At 30.2% G+C, this 16567-nt stretch overlaps 1 protein-coding gene across 38 annotated transcripts in view; it reads right to left on the bottom strand.

Annotated features, from left to right (window-relative positions):
- Positions 1–16567, bottom strand: part of LOC148308110 (uncharacterized) — a 595155-nt gene that overhangs the window by 233377 nt on the left and 345211 nt on the right. The window contains exon 5 of one of the 38 annotated variants that reach the window (XM_088262332.1): positions 1–422. This exon is cut by the window's left edge and continues 11 nt beyond it. The exons of 34 other annotated variants lie outside the window; for them this stretch is intronic. In XM_088262332.1, coding sequence (XP_088118458.1) covers positions 235–422 — 188 coding nt within the window. In that variant the 3' untranslated portion in view covers positions 1–234. Of the gene's footprint in view, positions 423–2022; positions 2794–4192; positions 4729–8375; positions 8582–16567 lie in introns of those variants that run through there. 3 more of the 38 variants (XM_088262321.1, XM_088262318.1, XM_088262326.1) reach the window with 3 other exon arrangements.

Here is a 16567-nt window from a genome sequence, read left to right as displayed (position 1 = left end):
AATATTACATTATATTAAAAACTTAACATAAAATACAGATATTTTGGTTAAAATATAAATTGAAAAACAAAAAGGGCAAAATTAAAAATTATAAAAAAAAATATTTCCATTGAACTAACATCAAAGAAACCTTTGCTCATTCTTTCAGTAATTATTGATTAAAAATTTTAATTATTGATTTAAAAAAATATTTAAAAATTTGAATTACTATCAGATATAACATTTACTAATCAATCAATGATTGTGTTCACCGCAAGCGTAGACTATTTCATCATCGAAGGTATGCAGAATTGCTTTGCATCTTAAATTTTTTAAAGAACACCTCCATCGAACTTTCTTCGTAAAAGTATTAACTCCGTTGTGGCTATAGAAGTGTCCATTATAAAACATTTTCTTTCCTAGAAACAAAGCGCGATCCATGCCTAAAAAATATTTAAATGTAAATATTTAAAAACGTAGAACATTATTTTAAAAACATTTGTCGAAAAGTAGAGCCCAAATTTCGGTTGAAATAACTAATTGCCCATGTAGTTGTATAATACATCAATTTTATCATAATGCATGTTAGCAATGTATTAGATTACGTACTCCCAATATTCATAATAATAATAATAAAACCCTTATCCGCACCCCAATGGTGCATAGGGCACTGCGTCATATAAACGCAGTGTTATCTTGATCGTTTACACATGAAGGAAAGGTGATCAGCCCTCCGCTTCAAGTACCAATCCAGGGTAATATTGAATAAATATTACAGTGAAAAAATCACTCATATTTATTCTTACCCCCCCTGGGAATCGAACCCGGGTCCTACAGAACGGTAGCCGAGCGTGCTGACCATTACACTACGGAGGCGGACTATTCATAAATGGCTAAAAAAAAATGAATATTCCTGAAAGCATAGATTATTCCTGAAAAAACTTAATCGAAAATAAGAGCCCTAATTTTGGTTGAATAAACTGATTGCCTGTGTAGTTGTTGATAAATCAATTTTTTCATTATACATCTAAGCAATGTATTATATTATACTCCCAATCTTCATAAATGGCCGATGTAAGGAATGTGGGTAAGTTGGTGACATGTTGGTGACAACAACATAGATGCAATCGTGTGCATACCTGTTTAGAATGGCAAGGGGATTCTAATTACTCTCCTTTTAACCAATCACTCACTTAGAGATATCTAGTAAAACTTATTTACAAAATTTTACGTTGAAAAAGAAGATCGAGCTGAATATTGTTTTCGGCCCATTCACCGAACCTACGACCCGCACAGTGGTCATTCAGTCTATTCATGGTGAAATGGCAAAACGCACTGACTACAAATCAACTGTCAACTGTCAAATTTATGTAATACTGTCAAATGAACTGTATTTCAACAGACTGTCAATTTGACTATACATAACAGCCAAGAAGTCAAACGGGTAGGTGGATTCAAGTATTTACTTTACTTTGTACATGATGATACTGATAATGAGAATATTAGACCCCAGTATCAAGCCCGTCAACGTGCTGACAAGCCGCTTCGCTCACTGCTCTATGCCTGTAAAGAATATAATATTTCAAGTCCTATGTACACAGCAGTATGGAATTGAATTGCAGTGGAAGTTAACACCGCGTAGCGCAAGAGATATACAAACACGGTAACAAGGCATAAAGTGCCAGGTTTCTGGGGGAGGCTGATGAAGTCCTCTAACCTCATTATCATTTATATTATTATACCTTTTAAATAAATACAAAAAAAAATGTTTGCAAAAAGATTGATGGAAGTATTTAGTAAAAGTGTGTTTAATTAATTATGCCAACGATAATATATGTATTAAGCATATAAATTATACAAACAGTAAGTAATGAGTGGTAAAATAAATATCTTTAAATATATATTTATTTCGTTGCGATGTCTCTTGACAAGTATCATACCATATTTTGTTTGCACATACTACTTATAACACATTACAGACATTTTTTTATAAATATAATTGTAACTAAATAAAAAAATGTGTGAAAAATGAAAAACATAGGATTTTTTTTTAAATCTTTAATAATCATTTATTAATAATACATTAAAGTAATGTGAAACGGGTGATAAAATAATGCAATTGTTTTTAAAATCCATATGCAAAAACTTGAAAGTAAAAAAAATTGTCCAATGAGTAAAATAAATTTTTGATTAAATCTATTGATTATAATAGAAAACTATTAAGGACCGTTTCATATGAGGATAAAAAAATTGAAAAAATAAACACTCTCCATCATCAGGTCAAATGTAGACATGTCAACATTCGACCTGATGATGGAATGATTTGCCAAAACCGGTAGTCACGAAGTAGTGTTTTTTTAAAGTGGTATTACACAAAGTGAACAATGGATGATAAGGAGAGTGTTATATTACCATACCACAAAAATGAAAAAAATTGTTACACACCGACACACGATTGCGTCATATAAAATCTCCATATTTACTTTTATTAATGGTAAAAATATCACAAATTCAGGAAGCATATCGTAAAAACTATGTTTACATAATGCGTACATATTTTGATGAAATTCCATTGCATAATACAAGTAGTCATCTAAACTTGTGTTGATATTCATAGTCAGTGATTGTGCTCGCCAGAAGAATACACTATATCACCGTCTAAAGTGTGCAGAATAGCTTTGCATTTTAAATGTTTTAAGGAGCACCTCCATCTAATTTTTCTGTTACAGGAATTCCCACCATTGTAACTAAAGGTCTGTCCGTTGTAAAGCAAACGTTTCCCCAAAAATAAACGGTCTCCTTTAGTATACACACCTGAAAAAATTCAAATGTTTTAAAATGATAAAAGTGCAAAAGCGAGCAGTGCATTTTTTTTGCATAAGTATGTATTTACAAAGGGATTACCTAATAAAAATAAGATTTCTAATTATTAGACGTTAACGAAACGAAAATCAGATTTTTTTACAAGGATTTCGGCGGCTTTCTCTATGAATTTGCGATTTGCATTTTGGGGAACTTTACAATATAATATTTTACAACTATGAATTAGGAAGCCTGTGTGCCCTTGGCGTTACAGCTAACCGTCTTTTCCTCATATTTTTTTTCTCCATTTCCTTTCCCAGTAATTTCCTTCACCCTGAGCTTGTTTAGTTATGCCATCCGTGTTCTCTCAAACACATTCCCATCAAAGACGCAGGAAAAATCCCCTAGCATTCATATAATTAATGAACAAGTCAACAACGCGTCTATCCGATGCAGTACACACCATAAGTGTGGAAAAGGGTTAACAAAAGGTAAAATAATGCTTAAGGTCAAACACGTAATATGTATTCGCTTAACCTGATAAACAAATTAGCAATCACCGTGATAATGAAAAATAACGTGTTTTTTTCACAATCTTTAGTGTATAAATAGTACCGATATATGATATTGTATATGATGAAAATATTTTAACAAATAAGAATGTGATAAAGAACATCATACACATATCTTCAAAATTAAGAATTTTCATTTATTTATTTTGAATATGCTACTTGTGCCTATTTATTATACATGTTTATTGTTTTATATTTTGCCATGTATTAGTATTAGTTTTGGTTATTTAAAAAAAATGTAACTTTATTATTTGTGTTCCAGTCTTGTTTACCTTAATCCCATGTCCCAAAATGAGAAATATAAATTACTCATCGGGAATATTATATGTGTATATGATGTTATATGTTTTATGTATGCTATATGTTTTAAAATAAATAAATAAAAAGTACTTTATATTTTTTACTCCTTTTTTTGGTTTATTTTTATTTCAAATGCGTAATTACTTATGGAAACCTTAGTACACAAATGCAATCAATACATTTTTTCCAAAGGAAGAATTTAAATTTAAACGTTGTAAAGCCAAAAACGTAGGAAACTTATCGAGTTTTTTTTTTCATTTTTAATTTCAATATCATTTAGTCAATTTCAAATTAAAAATGAAAAGATAATACTACAAAGTGACTGCCGAATCAGTGAGTGATTTTTTTTACTATCAATAAATAGGTTCATTATATCAGTAACTATTAACACATGTGTTTCTAACAAAAAACATGATTTATTTGCAAAAAAAGTTTTTTTTAATGCTTTTACTCAACGTTAAAGTAATGAGTGTGCTTGTGCCCTTAGGCATCTATATATTAAGTTTCATGAAATAAATATTTAAAAAAACGATACATACACATTTTTCTCATAAAATTTTTAATCTTTGCATTCTGATATATGTTATATATCACCTTCTTTGTTAGAATCACTTTTTTTACCAAAGTTTTTAATACAAAAAAGTTATATACGGCAAAATTCATAATAACACAAAATGATCACATTGAAAAGAGAGCACTAGTATTTCAATGTATTAAAAATATTCTCACACTTGTCTTCAAATAAAAAAATATAAATGAAAGAATAAACACAAAAAGATTACTAAACGCCCTTGAGGTAGAATTTTACGAGAATGGCGTTATTTAAATTATCCAAATTTATTATCATTATTAACCATCCAACAAAAATAGTTTTATGATATGTGATTATGTTCACCACACGCATAGACTATTTTACCATCAAGAGTATGCAAGATTGCTTTGCATTTTAGTTTTTTCAAAGAACACCTCCATCTAATCTTTTTCGTAGACGCGCTGTAACCGTTGAAACTAAAATACTGCCCGTTATGACACAATCTTTTTGGTAAAATTATACTGTTTTTACAATTTTCCGCACCTAAAAAAATAAAAACTGTTTAGAATTTTAATATTCAACATACAACTGTAATAATAAATAATATTTTGTACAATTTCTGGGAAAAATAATAATTTAATATTTAGGTGGAAGAAAATTGCGTTCGCCCCTAAAATCTTAAGACCAAAGAGATGATTCTAATATTCCATAGTTTAAATGGTCTAAAAAGATATTAAAAAAGGTAGCATATACTTTCATTTCGAAATTTGGGTAGCAGCAAGTTTTCCGAAAACCACATGACCCAAAAAATTAATTTAAAACTACATTTTGGCATTTATTATATCATTATACCTGTAACATTGACAGGAATATTTTTAGTAAAACTATTACTGTCAACGTCATTTTGCAAAACATACAGAACATCATGCAGCTGTATTGATATTTTTACGTTAAACAAAATAGTAACATTACCGATACAAAAGCAATTTTTACATTATATTTTAATCATTGACGATTTTTTTTGAAGATAATAAATAAATAATAAATAAACTAGATGAATTCTCATCTTCGCCAAAACGTCAATTTTAAAATTGGTTTTGTTACACCAAAAAACTTTTCAATTTCTGACGATATTTGATGTAAAAATACAGTTTTACTTCCTGAAAATCCAAGGTCACTACATAGCCGAAGAAAGTATTTTCAGTCACCAAAAAAAATCATATTTATTAAAATTTGGAAACCTTCTTTGAAATAAAACGATCTTTGATTATACTACAATTAAGTATTTAAGATATATTTGAAAGTACATAAGATTTAATTTATAAATAACTGGAAACAGTATACCTACACATCAAGTAACATTATAGAAACAGTTGTCTAAATTAATAGGAAAACTTTATCCGAAGTTACCAAAAAGAAATAATAATAAAAAATAGGATTGGTTAATTCCTAGGTACATTTTAAGATTAAGATGCATACAATGATGACTAGATAATGTTTAATTTAATAAAACTACATTTGTTAAGATAGGGAAATAGGAAATGTATAGGATGTTTATTATCCATCTAGTGCAGGTTTTTCAAACCTTACTAACTATTTGAAATAGCGACAAAAATATCGTTAAGTATACAATAACTATCTGGCAAATTTTCTAATGGAATGCACAGAACCGCAATTTGGCAGACAACACAAGGAAGAAATTGTTAAACAATTTATTATTATTTATTCTATCAGACACTGTATTATTCATTGTATGATGATATTGCAATACTTAAGTGTCGCAACTTGAGATGACACATCTATCGTTATCTGAAAATCCCAGGGCTTACGACTTAGCAGTTGGCTGGCTTAAATGATCACTTTATCACTTCATGAATGTACCGAAAACCCTACCGGTACCGTAGAACGGGGCTACTTGAACTTTGATGTGTTACTTGAGCCCAGTACAAAAAAAAAATAGATCGTGGTATCGATCGAAGTATCGTGACAAGTGTCACCTGTCAGGGAAACAATGAATCATGTTGATACGTTCATTATTGTAGACCAAATACAGATCTTAATATTTTTTTGTACTGAGCTCAAATAACACATCAAAGTTCAAGTAGCCTGGTTCTACAGTACTTGTTTTTTTTTATTATTTACAAAAATACGTTCATTCTTGCAGACCATATACAGATTTTTTTTTTGTACTGGGCTCAAGTAACACATAAAATTTCATGTAGCCCCGTTCTACGGTATGCGATAGGATCTAAGATCATTGCATAGGACACAAGTTTCAAGAAATATTGCGATATGAATGTTCAATGATGGGCAGAATGTTCAATAATGGAGAACGTTACACAAATGTGTAATGTGATCTGTTAAGCCATGCAAATGCCAGGTCATAGGCCCTGGGATTGCAATTATTTCGCCTAGTTATGGCATTTTCAAACCAATGTGAAGATCAAATGTCACAAAATTGATTTTTACATGTTTTTTAACAGTAAAATTCAATTAAGTAGACTTAAAAAATCAGTGTTTAATACATTTAATATATAAATTATTAATATTATTACATATATGATACATTTTCGTGCTCATGAGAGAATAAAAATAATAGGAAAAACTTATATAAACGTTTATTGTACATATTCCTTCATATGCCTAGCTTTCTCCTCTTATAGATGAGAGTTGTTCGAGGAACATTGTACTTTCTAGAAGCTTGTGTAACAGGTATCCCAGCCGAGACCTCCTCGAGAGCTCTCGCCATATCGTCTGCAGTGTAATAAGCATTCCTTCTTCGGGATATTAACCCGTACAATCCTGTTGAACAAAACAAATATGTTTATGATCTAACTAAACCGATTAGGGACTGCTTCTAAGTTCAGATCTCGCAAAATCAACCCAATTTATTTTACCACTTTTCAAATTTAACAATATATATTTTTTTTAAATATGTAAGTATACCGTATAACGGGGCTACTTGAACTTTGATGTGTTACTTGAGCCCAGTACAGAAAATATTAAATCTGTATTTAGTCTACAATAATGAACGTATCGTGACAATAAGTGTCACATGTCAGGGAAACAATTAATCATGTCGATACGTTCATTATTGTAGACCAAATACAGATCTAAATATTTTTTTGTACTGAGCTCAAGTAACACATCAAAGTTCAAGTAGCCCCGTTCTACGGTACGTGTTAGATCCCGCATAAATTAAACATTAACGGGTTACTAAAAACTACGAAAATATAATAAAAATATAATTAAAATATTGCAGAATAAGGAAACAATAATTTATTTTTTAAACATAAAATAAAAGATCAAACGTTAAAATTATAATATTTTATTAAAACTATTTAACACTTTTTATACAGGGTCTTTCTGGACCATTTGATATAATTCATATATAATATAATATGTCAAGGAAAAACAACATTCCAGGGTTAATGAATATTTATGGATTTGGCGTTTCATATCTAAAACTCCATTTTAATCTTTTTTACTGTTACAATTAAGAACTGATCTTACGAGCCTACTAAACTGTATTTAATTGTTCAAAACACATAAAAACAAAATTTGTGACATTTTTTTCGCCTTATTATGGCATTTACAAACTTATGGCCTTAACAAGGCGAAACGATGGTCAACAATTTTAATTTTAATGTGAAGAACCTGCAAAGCCTCAACATTAAGAAGCTTATCTGCAGGTTGGTAGAAAGGATAGGGAAGGTAAATGTGAAAAATACATCACAAACACCCAGACTTGGTATAAAAAAAAATCTTTCTTGAATGCATTTTGCAATTGGCGGGAATCGAACCACCGACGCCAGTTTCGCAGACGAGCGTCTACCCAACTACGCCACGGCGCCTGTCAAAATAAACAAAAAATAAAATACAATTTAGTAAACTCTAAAAATCTTGATTTTAACATTTAATATAAAATATAATATATAATAAAACCCTTATCCGCATCCCAATGGTGCATAGGGCACTGCTTCATATGAACGCAGTGTTATCTTGATCGTATTACACATGAAGGAAATGTGATCAGCCCTCCGCTTCAGGTACCAGTCCAGGGTAATATTGAATAAATATTACAGTGAAAAAATCACTTATATTTATTTGACCCCCTCTGGGAATCGAACCCGGGACCTCCAGAACGGTAGCCGAGCGTGCTGACCATAACACTACGGAGGCGGACAAAATATATAAAATATAAGTTAATGATTATGTTCATTTGCCACCCGAATTATTCTATTTTCTACAATGAATATGACTCCTCTGCATCCCAGACGTCTTTGCTTGATGCAGCGATATCTGATGATACCGTTTTTGCCTTTAACATGCTCGGTATATGTGTACAGTCCTAATTGCACAGCGTTCTTTCCACGTATGGTCACAAAAAACATTCCTGAAATTTTAAAAATATTCAGTAATTTAATAAAAATGGTTTATTATGAGTATCTGTAAACTAGCTTCTATGATTGAAATAAATAAGTTTTTTATAATTTATATTTGAAGCACTAACTTTGTGATTTTGCATTTTACAATTGAAATGTAACTTTGTTTTAAAATCACTATAAATATTTTATTATAACTTAATTATAATGTCTATCGGTTTCGAAGCTAACCGCTTCTTTATCAAGACTGATTAATACTACTATTAATCAGTCTTGATAATAGTATTACATTCTTGATAAAGAAGCAGTGAGCTTCGAAACCGATAGACATTATAATTAAGTTAAAATAAAGTATTTATAGTGATTTTAAAACAAAGTTACATATTTTATTTATTGTTTCGGCATTAACTTTGTGGTAAGACATATTACAATAATTAAAGAAAACACTTTGTTTTTTACCACTTGAGTTACATATTAATTATACTAAGTTTTATTAGCAAAAACGTGAAATATATGCATGAGTCTTCTAAAATTATTTTACATACCAGGAGACGCCTGAAAATATCTAATTCAATTTCAATTTCAATTATTTTTCAGACCTGTATTTTTTAATCCACAACATTTTGATCATGACACATTTAAAATATTGTGAAAAAAACAACTCCCTTGCTTGCTTAAGTTAGCTAGCCAGGTATCACCCAAAATTGGGTGCTTTGCCAATAAAATAAAAAGTTAGCTAGCTCTAAAATTGAAAATTAAAAAATATATTCAAAGCGAACCGTAAATATTTGGTGCAGCGTGTCCCGAACATTCTCACTGTTAGATGAAAAACAAAGTTAAAAATAAAAATTGTTTGAATTTATTTTGAAACTTTTTGAAGTTTGATATTTCTACAATTTTAAATAACTACTTCTAAAAATCTTTGTTAAAAAATGTTAAATAATAATAAATAAAAAAAAAATGTAAATAAAGATCTGGGCCACCCTAAACTTTTTGAATTACCAAAATTTTCTTAAAAATCGGAATTACACTAAAAATTATTTTAAAAACCAGTGAAAGAGTAAATCGATATCCGTCATTTATAATCTTTTATTTAAAATCTTATCATATTGATTTTTACAGGGGTCGTTTGGACCACTGAGTAAATTTAATGTAAGTTTAAAAAAGTCATTTTTTTGTTTGATATGTAGTTAATGATTATGTTCATTTGATGTACGAATGATTACGTCATCGTGTGCTAAAATGACAGCCCTGCATCCGTGATTCTGTTGCTTCGTACAGCGATATCTAGTGATACCTCGTTTAGATGTCATCTGTTCAGTGAAAGTATACAATCCTAATTGAATAGCGTTCTTTCCACGCATCGTCACAAAGAATATTCCTGAAATTTTCAAAACAACAATTAGCAAATATCACACTAATATTTTATTATACATAACCATCACCCAATTCAAAAATATAAACACAATGAAGACAAACAAACCGTCCACTTCCATTTGGCTAATGGCTATTTGCCATTAGAATAATGGAACTCAGAAAATAACTGAAAGTATACAGAGCTTCAGTTTCAGTATTTCCATATGTCTCATTAAATTTTTAACCGGTGCGGTGGTATGTCACGAGTACGTCATTTCAACATGCATGGTCATCATAACTACGCATCACCAACGCTCAAGAGACCAGTATCTTCAGTTATGAGGATTAGTACTACAAAAGTGGTATAAATTTCACAAAAAAATACACAAATATTACATTGTAAGCTCCCACTGCACTCCAAAAGCTGATACAGAAGCTCTCGGCTTCCTGAGAGCTCACTCTCGCAAAGCAATTTGTTATGGACAAAGTAGCGAAAATTATGAGAAAATGCCGAAAAAAATTTAATTCCGATTTTACTGTGAATTTACATTCAATTGTTTTCAATGCCCCTGTCACTGCCAATCTAAAACACTCTAAAACACTTTTCACACTATTATTACACTAACTAACTAACTAACCATCACGCCGCTTCCCCGCAGGGGTAGGCAGAGAGAATCGAACGCCAAACCACTCGGTCTTTGCAAACATTCTTTGCCTCTTCTACATTCATGCATCTCCTCATACATACCCGACGATTATTACGACTCCTGACCCGGCCGCTTTCAAGTTTTGACATACCTGATTGTGCCAAGTTTTCCTCGGTCGTCCTCTGCTTCTTTTTCCAACTACATTCGCCTCATAAATTTGTTTAACCGTTCTTTCTTCACTCATACGCTCCACATGTCCAAACCATCTCAACACACCTTTCTTAATTTTATCGAAAATGCTTATCTCAGCCTTACATTCTTTCCTTATTTCATCATTCGAACATCTATCAAACATCGTTTTGCCACACATTCGTCTGAGCGATCGCATTTCGACTTTTTCTATTTCTATTATTACACGAAACATAAAATAATCGAAAGAGGTTCTTTAGGAAAATAAAGAAAAAACGGAGATGAGGAATCGAAGCATCCAGGTAGAGGAGGCAAACCTGATGATATTGGAAGGACATGGTCCTCAATCGTGAACGGTAGATGAATAAAAGATATCTATGTATTAATTTTTAAATCAGGCACAGATTTTTGATTTCATTAATTGATTCGGCAGTCACTTTGTGGTAAAATCTATCCCCTTTTGTCTATGTTCCCACTGATTAGAAATAAAAATAAAAATTAAATTGATAAATAAAAATGAGAAACAGCTACTACCCCATCTTTGACCTTCATCGTCCCAAGGACCCAACTCTAAAATTTAGAATTAGCTTCACATACGGTGTTTGAAAATGACGCGGAATGCATCGAAACACGCGTCACAGTAGATTTTAAGAAATAGTGGTATTTACCAAGTAAAACATTAATTAAATTGGACAGATTTTTGAGTCTGCTAAGTTGTACTTTATTAAAAAACATATAAAAATTAATATTGTGAAAACTGTTTCGCCTAGTTATGGCATTTTCAAACGAATGTGAAGATTAAGGACTGACGGTACTTAAGTGATAGTTTTAACATGTGCAGTAATAATTTATGGGAGACAACAATAGTTAATGGGAGATGTACATAGGTACTATTGACATGGAAATTTGTGAGAGAATTAATGTTTTTGAACTGAATATTGTTGGTAATATTATTTTTAGGAATTTATATATGACACAAAACTAATTTTATATGTTTTTTTAATAAAATACAACTTAGTAGGCTCCAAAAATCTGTGTTTGATTTAAAAATTAATACATAAATAAAAATGGAAATCTAAAAATTAAAAATAAAAGATATCTATTTAGACATATAACTTAGATGTATTTTTTTAATTATTTTTTTGAAATTGGGAATTCAACAAAACAGTCACATTAAATAACACACCTACGAGTATTACAAAACAAGTACTTATACTGTTACAAAAAAAAACACATTTGTAAAAATACACGGATAAGGGACGCGATGGAGGAAAAATGGAAAGAGGAAAGATCAAAACGCAAGTCGAAGACAAATTGTACGAAACGAGGAACACACCACGATATCAATGTCGACTTACAATGTTTAATGATTTCAGCTCTGACGATGTCCATTTGAACTCAACATACCCATATTTACCACGAACCGATTTTGATGAACGACAATTAAAGGAACTTTGTTTAGAGTTTGTCATACTCGTGGGAAGCACTAAGGTAAAACATTTACTTTGTATATTAACAGCATTGTTATCTTTGTGGGTTGGTAATAAAACACTCTCCTTATCATTCATCGTTTACTTTGTGGAATACCACTTAAATTTTAAGTGGTATTACACATAGTGAACAATGAATGATAATGAGAGCGTTATAAAACATATACATACATACGTTCCAGCAAATCCAGCGAGTCAATGGCAATTAAGAATATAGGATCACATATGCCGGTTTCTGCGATCATCCAGATAATAAATAACAAGGAAATGATTTATGCGAGGATGGAACTTTGAGGGAGAATAAAAAAGATAGTATTTTCACGGTATCTAAACACATGCTAACTGCAAAAATCTTGAAATAGAAAATAATTTTATGCACATATGTATGGTAAATTAATAAAGCCATCAATAATACATACCTTATTAAAAGGATCATAAAAATCAGATGTCAAAAAATAATATGAAAATAACTCCTGTAATTGGAGATAATCCAGATTTTGTGAACAAGTATTTGGGCACACTCAAAATGCTGTTGATAATTTTCAATGATTGTGTTCTTTTGACATCCGAATAATTCTTCTCTCAACGGTAAAAATGACAGCCTTACATCCGTAGTGTTGTTTTATACAGCGATATCTAGATACCCCAGCTTTGGATGTAGTGTGTTCGGCGAATGTGTAATCTCCTAATTGCACGGCATTTTTTCCACGAAGTGTCGTATAGAACATTCCTGGAAATATAAATGTTAAATGTTTTTTAAAGGATCATAAAATAGGTCATATAGAACATTCCTGATTATATAAATGTTTTCAGTGACATGTCGCTCACTCCTTTCAAGAACGTCATGAATCAAAATCGTAAATTTTCAGTTGTGCATGTTTTCGGAATGCCGAGAAAATGTACTATATCCCAGCAAAAGCGGCATATTTTCAGCTTAATATTTACCCGCTACAGGGCAAAAAGTGTTCTTTTTGCATTTTGAAGAAAGGGTATTGTTTATTTTTTTTTTTAAATATACTAAATTGGAGTCCGCGACACTAACCACGGGACCACAACCCGACATAAGTTAAAATTTATCATAATTATATAACGTGTAACATTTCACTTTATAAGAATCAATTAAATGTTAAATGAATCGTTGTACTCACTAAGAACTTGAATAAAATAAAACACAATAAAAAATAATAAAATGTTTTTAATTTACATAGACCTTAATACTAATGTAACTGTTTTATAATATTAAGAAAAATGGACTCGGGGTTAACTTTGTAAATCTTATAAATTTAGATTAAATAAACTTAGTAAAACGTTTCAAATTACCTCATTGGGAGGCTGGTCTACCAAAACAAGTAGTTCAAATTTAAAACAATACAGACATAAAATGTACCTACTATAAACATAATAAATACTACCATAAGTAAATAAAAAATAGGAAATTTTATACACAAACTTTTTTATGTTACAAAAACAATTTGTAAATAGCTACAAGTATTATAATAAAATATTTTTTTACACTTTTTTCTATTTTTTATCCTCTTCCCAACGGTGCATAAAAAAGTGCATTTGATTAAATTAATCGTTAATTACACGCAAGCAAGGTGATCCATCTTACGCCTCAGGTAACAATCTATGGTAATATAGTATAATAATATATTAAATATACATATATTTATTAGAGTAAAAAATCATATTTATTTATTTTTACCCGGCTGGCATTCGAACCTTCAGGGTACCCGAATGTGCAAATAACTAAACTACGGTTTTGTTTACTTTGAATTAAAAAATAACACATGTAGAATGTTATCAAGTATTTGGAAGATAGTTATGCATTGTAGAAAATATTGATCAATACGAAAAATTAGATTTTTACAAAATAATACTTAATAAAAAAAAACTTTTCATTGTGCCCTCGGCACGGGAACACTGAACGAGGGCACATTACCGTATTCTGTAATTTGTAATATGTAAATGAAGATAATAAATAAATATAAAAGCTGTGAATTTACAAAATGCTTGCTTAGTGCCCAATAGTATCACATTCATTAGACTAAGATCGCAAGACCTTATCAACACTTGCAAAATATTAATTTTGACCCCCCGGTGATCGAACCCAGGACCTCCGATGCGCTAACTACTGTACCAATGAAGCCCACAACAAGTAATTACTTATACTGAAATCTCAATAAAGACGAATAAAAATATAGAAGTATTCGTTTTTATAGGGCTTGCAACCTGTCACAGGATGGTTTAAGTGATCACTTTATACACATTCACCATTTTACTAATGATTGACAACTACACTTATCAAAATTTCGAAGATGTATTGATGTTTTACTTGACACCTTCTTTCACATGCTGGTTCTCAGCACCATCGATGTTTGAGGTGAATAAGTTTTTTTACTAAGCAGAGGCCTTCATGAAATGTATGTAAGATTGACCCCGAATGTTTTTTATTCGAAAAGTGATCACTCAAACCAGACAATGATAGGTCGAAAGCCCAAACAAAAAGTGTCTGGAAACACCCAAAAATCCATATTTTCTTTCATGTATGTTGAGATATAAATAATTAAGTGAAAAAACCCAGATTTGTGAAAAAAGATTAGGACACTCAAAATGTTGTCAATAAATATATATATATATATATATATATATATATATATATATATATATATATATATATATATATATATATATATATATATATATATATATATATAAATATATGTATAATATAATTTAACAAAACCAAGCAAAGGGACGTTGCGGATCGTTCAGGACACAAAAGATATTTGAAAAATTAAGTTTTTCAATATTCGTTTGTTATCTCCAGAAAAAAAGGGCGTACCACATTTAACATACTTTACGACATTTTAAGTATGTCCAAATACTTCACAACCCTGGATTTTCTCCAATTAGGAGTTTTTTTAATGATTTTTTTCAATGTAAAAGTAACTTCTTATTGGAGATAATCCAGATTTGAAACAAGTATTTGACACACCCAAGGTGGTATAAATAATTTATATTCACTGACGAATATCATACAGCCATCGAAATAACATAATATTTATAATTTTACTATATTTATGTAGACGGGTTTAATGATCTTTTATATTTGGACGCGTGGTAGTGTTCCCCTGCCATGTGTACAATTTTACCTAACACTGTATGTAAATTAACTTTGCAGAGCCTCCTAGAGCAGCGCCATCTTATTTTCATATTTGTTCTTCCACATTCGCGATACAAATATCCATTAAAGAACAATCTTCTCCCTACCATAGACGCGCCATCTCCGAAATCTGGAAGGAATAAATCACATTTATAAAATGTCTGATCAACGCAAACGATAATATAAAGTTTATCTTCTCAAAAATAAAATGAGAAGTAAACAAATCGCTCACTCCTTTCAAGAACGTCATAAATCAAAAATCGTTAATGTTCAGTTGTGCATGTTTTCGGAATGCCCAGAAAATGTACTATATCCCAGTAAAAGAGTCATATTTTTAACTTTATATTTACCCGCTGCAGGGCAAAAAATGTTGTTTTTGCATTTTGAAGAAAAGGTATCGTTTAATTATTTTTTTTTAATAAACTAAATATTTTTGAAATGGAGAAAAAACCTCCAGGTTTTACCTAAAAAGATCTGTTGCACAGTAAAAAGTTAAATAAGTAGCTTGATATTTATTTTTAATACATTGTGTTATATTTTTAAAAACGTTCTCCTGAATAATCAAGTTTTTTTTATTTATGACGTTCTTGAAAGGAGTGAGCGAAATGTGTGTCATAAATCAGTACATAAATGTTTATACACAATATTGCAGGTAAAATAAGAGGTAAACAAATATGTATACTAATGCAGTATATGTTAATACACAACGTTGTAGGTAAAATATGAAATAAAGAAATATGTACAATATATACAATATATATACATATATATATATATTTACATATATATATATATATATATATATATATATATATATATATATATATATAACGTGATAATATTTTCCTTTTGAAAATTAAGTGTAAATAATATGTAAAGTGGGTGTATAATAATAAAATAAACAATGTGTTGCTTTGTAATTAAAGAAACGACAATAAAAGTTTATTCTTAATTAATCTTTACAATAATTTTTATATCTATATGATTCTGACAGTTAATAATATTATCGGAAGTCTTTTGTTTTCTTCTGAGTGACGCATGCGACATCTGTTGGTAGAACTGTTTTATGTAGGTACTATTTGTAGGTACTTAATAAAATGTATGGGTAGGTACCTAGTTATTTTATTACATCTCCCCCCTTGGGGATGA

This window comes from Brachycentrus maculatus, unplaced genomic scaffold, assembly GCF_059751285.1.
Source record: "Brachycentrus maculatus isolate JH-2025_06_01 unplaced genomic scaffold, ASM5975128v1 h1tg000176l, whole genome shotgun sequence".
Lineage (NCBI taxonomy): Eukaryota > Metazoa > Arthropoda > Insecta > Trichoptera > Brachycentridae > Brachycentrus > Brachycentrus maculatus.
The sequence above is the reverse complement of the archived record's forward strand: the minus strand, read 5'-3'. Positions and strand labels throughout refer to the sequence as shown.